This window comes from Priapulus caudatus, unplaced genomic scaffold, assembly GCF_000485595.1.
Source record: "Priapulus caudatus unplaced genomic scaffold, Priapulus_caudatus-5.0.1 Scaffold598, whole genome shotgun sequence".
Taxonomy (NCBI): domain Eukaryota; kingdom Metazoa; phylum Priapulida; class Priapulimorpha; order Priapulimorphida; family Priapulidae; genus Priapulus; species Priapulus caudatus.
The window spans coordinates 157,393-159,050 of NW_014577659.1; the positions used below are offsets into that span (position 1 = coordinate 157,393).

Sequence of the window (1,658 nt, forward strand, 5' to 3'; positions counted from 1 at the left end):
TGGCGATATATAGTGCACCTAACCGACGTCGCACTCTAGCGCTAATATATATATATATATATATATATATATATATTATATGTATATATAAACGCATAAACAGTACATTTGTCTGTACTAGTAGAAAACGCATATGTTACTTGTGACACAAAACGTGCATCTAGGGTATCTGAACATGTAACGTGGCATATATGCAGATTAAAAACATAATTATTGTGATAAAATAATCTGACCATGCTCTGCCACTTACATTGATTGGTTCTCAATAGGAATTAATGGATCTTCAATACATCCTTAATGTGCGACGAAACGAAACATGTCTATAGTATCGCTCATAGGGTCTATGTTCCCCAGGGTACTGCCGGAACGTACCCTGGGTACGGTCCGGTACACCGGAACGTACCCTGGTCACTATTTGATATGGTTAGGGTTAGGGTTACGATTAGGGTTAGGGTTCGGGTTCGGGTTAGGGAGTAGGCGTAGGCGACTCCCTAGACTCGTTAGTGGAGTAGGCGAGGTACGGTCCGGCATATTAGATAGTACCAGGGTACGTTCCGGTATACCGGACTGTACCCAGGGTACGTTCCGGCAGTACCCCGGAGGACATAGACCCTCTCCGCATCACTTTGCTTCGATCTACCACGAAATTCTGACGCTCGTAGCACGATAAAGGTCGCTCTGCAGAATTTCCAATGAATTAATCATGGTACGTAGCAGTATGTGTGATGTGCTAGTCATGTGTGCTTTAAATTGTAATCACGTACGTAATATTACACGCTATGCGAGTTATTTCTGAGTTTAACTGTGGCTATAAATACCAATATTATGCTGTTCGAGTTATTTCCGAGTTTAACTGTGGCTAAATATCAATATATGCTGTGTGGGTTATTTCTGGGTAATTGTGGTTGCGTGTTAATATGTCTTCTACGAGCTATTTCTAATTTTCAATTTGTGCTATACATACTTAGTATATGCCGTTTGCTGCGTTATTTGTGGTTTTGATCGTTGGCGCATGGTAATGTATTCTGTGTTACTGTGTTATTTCTGCGTCTGATTGAGGTTACACACTCCACTATGTTGCGAAGATTATTCACGATTTGATTAAAAACGTTTTACCGCATCATATTCGTGCCGAACTGTTAAACGAGTAATAAGAGAGCGTAACATGTTTCAAGGTGACCTATAAAAACGTATAACCGACGAAAAATAATCGCTAAAAGTCACCTGTTCTATTATGTACGCGTCTGCGCCGTTTCGCAGGTAAACATAGCGGGACTTTCCGCCGACGACAACGCCGACCTGACGAGACTTGGACCCAGGCTTAAGAAGTTGGGAGAGGTGCGTCTTGCGTAATATGAATATATATATATATGCCTACAAAGTCACGCGCCATGCGGACCATGGCTAGATATCACACGTCCAGATCTGCTCACATTTGATGGCTGTATAATAGCACGTTGAATTTACATAGACTTTATTATAACTGACTAAGATTTTAACGATTATCGTATATCATGCACGCTTAGAATATCTGTGAACTTAATGTTGATAGTTAATGTTGCAACGATCAGCATATATAGTGCACATATAACCTAGGGCGCTGAAACATCGGCATATATACATATACATATATATATGTATATATATATATATATATA

General features: G+C 40.1%; 1 protein-coding gene across 1 annotated transcript in view; it reads left to right on the forward strand.

The window, feature by feature from the left end:
• Positions 1–1,658, forward strand: part of LOC106811993 (proline dehydrogenase 1, mitochondrial-like) — a 9,504-nt gene that overhangs the window by 2,364 nt on the left and 5,482 nt on the right. The window contains exons 3-4 of the mRNA XM_014815737.1: positions 165–177; positions 1,261–1,338. Coding sequence (XP_014671223.1) covers positions 165–177; positions 1,261–1,338 — 91 coding nt within the window. The remainder of the gene's footprint in view (positions 1–164; positions 178–1,260; positions 1,339–1,658) is intronic.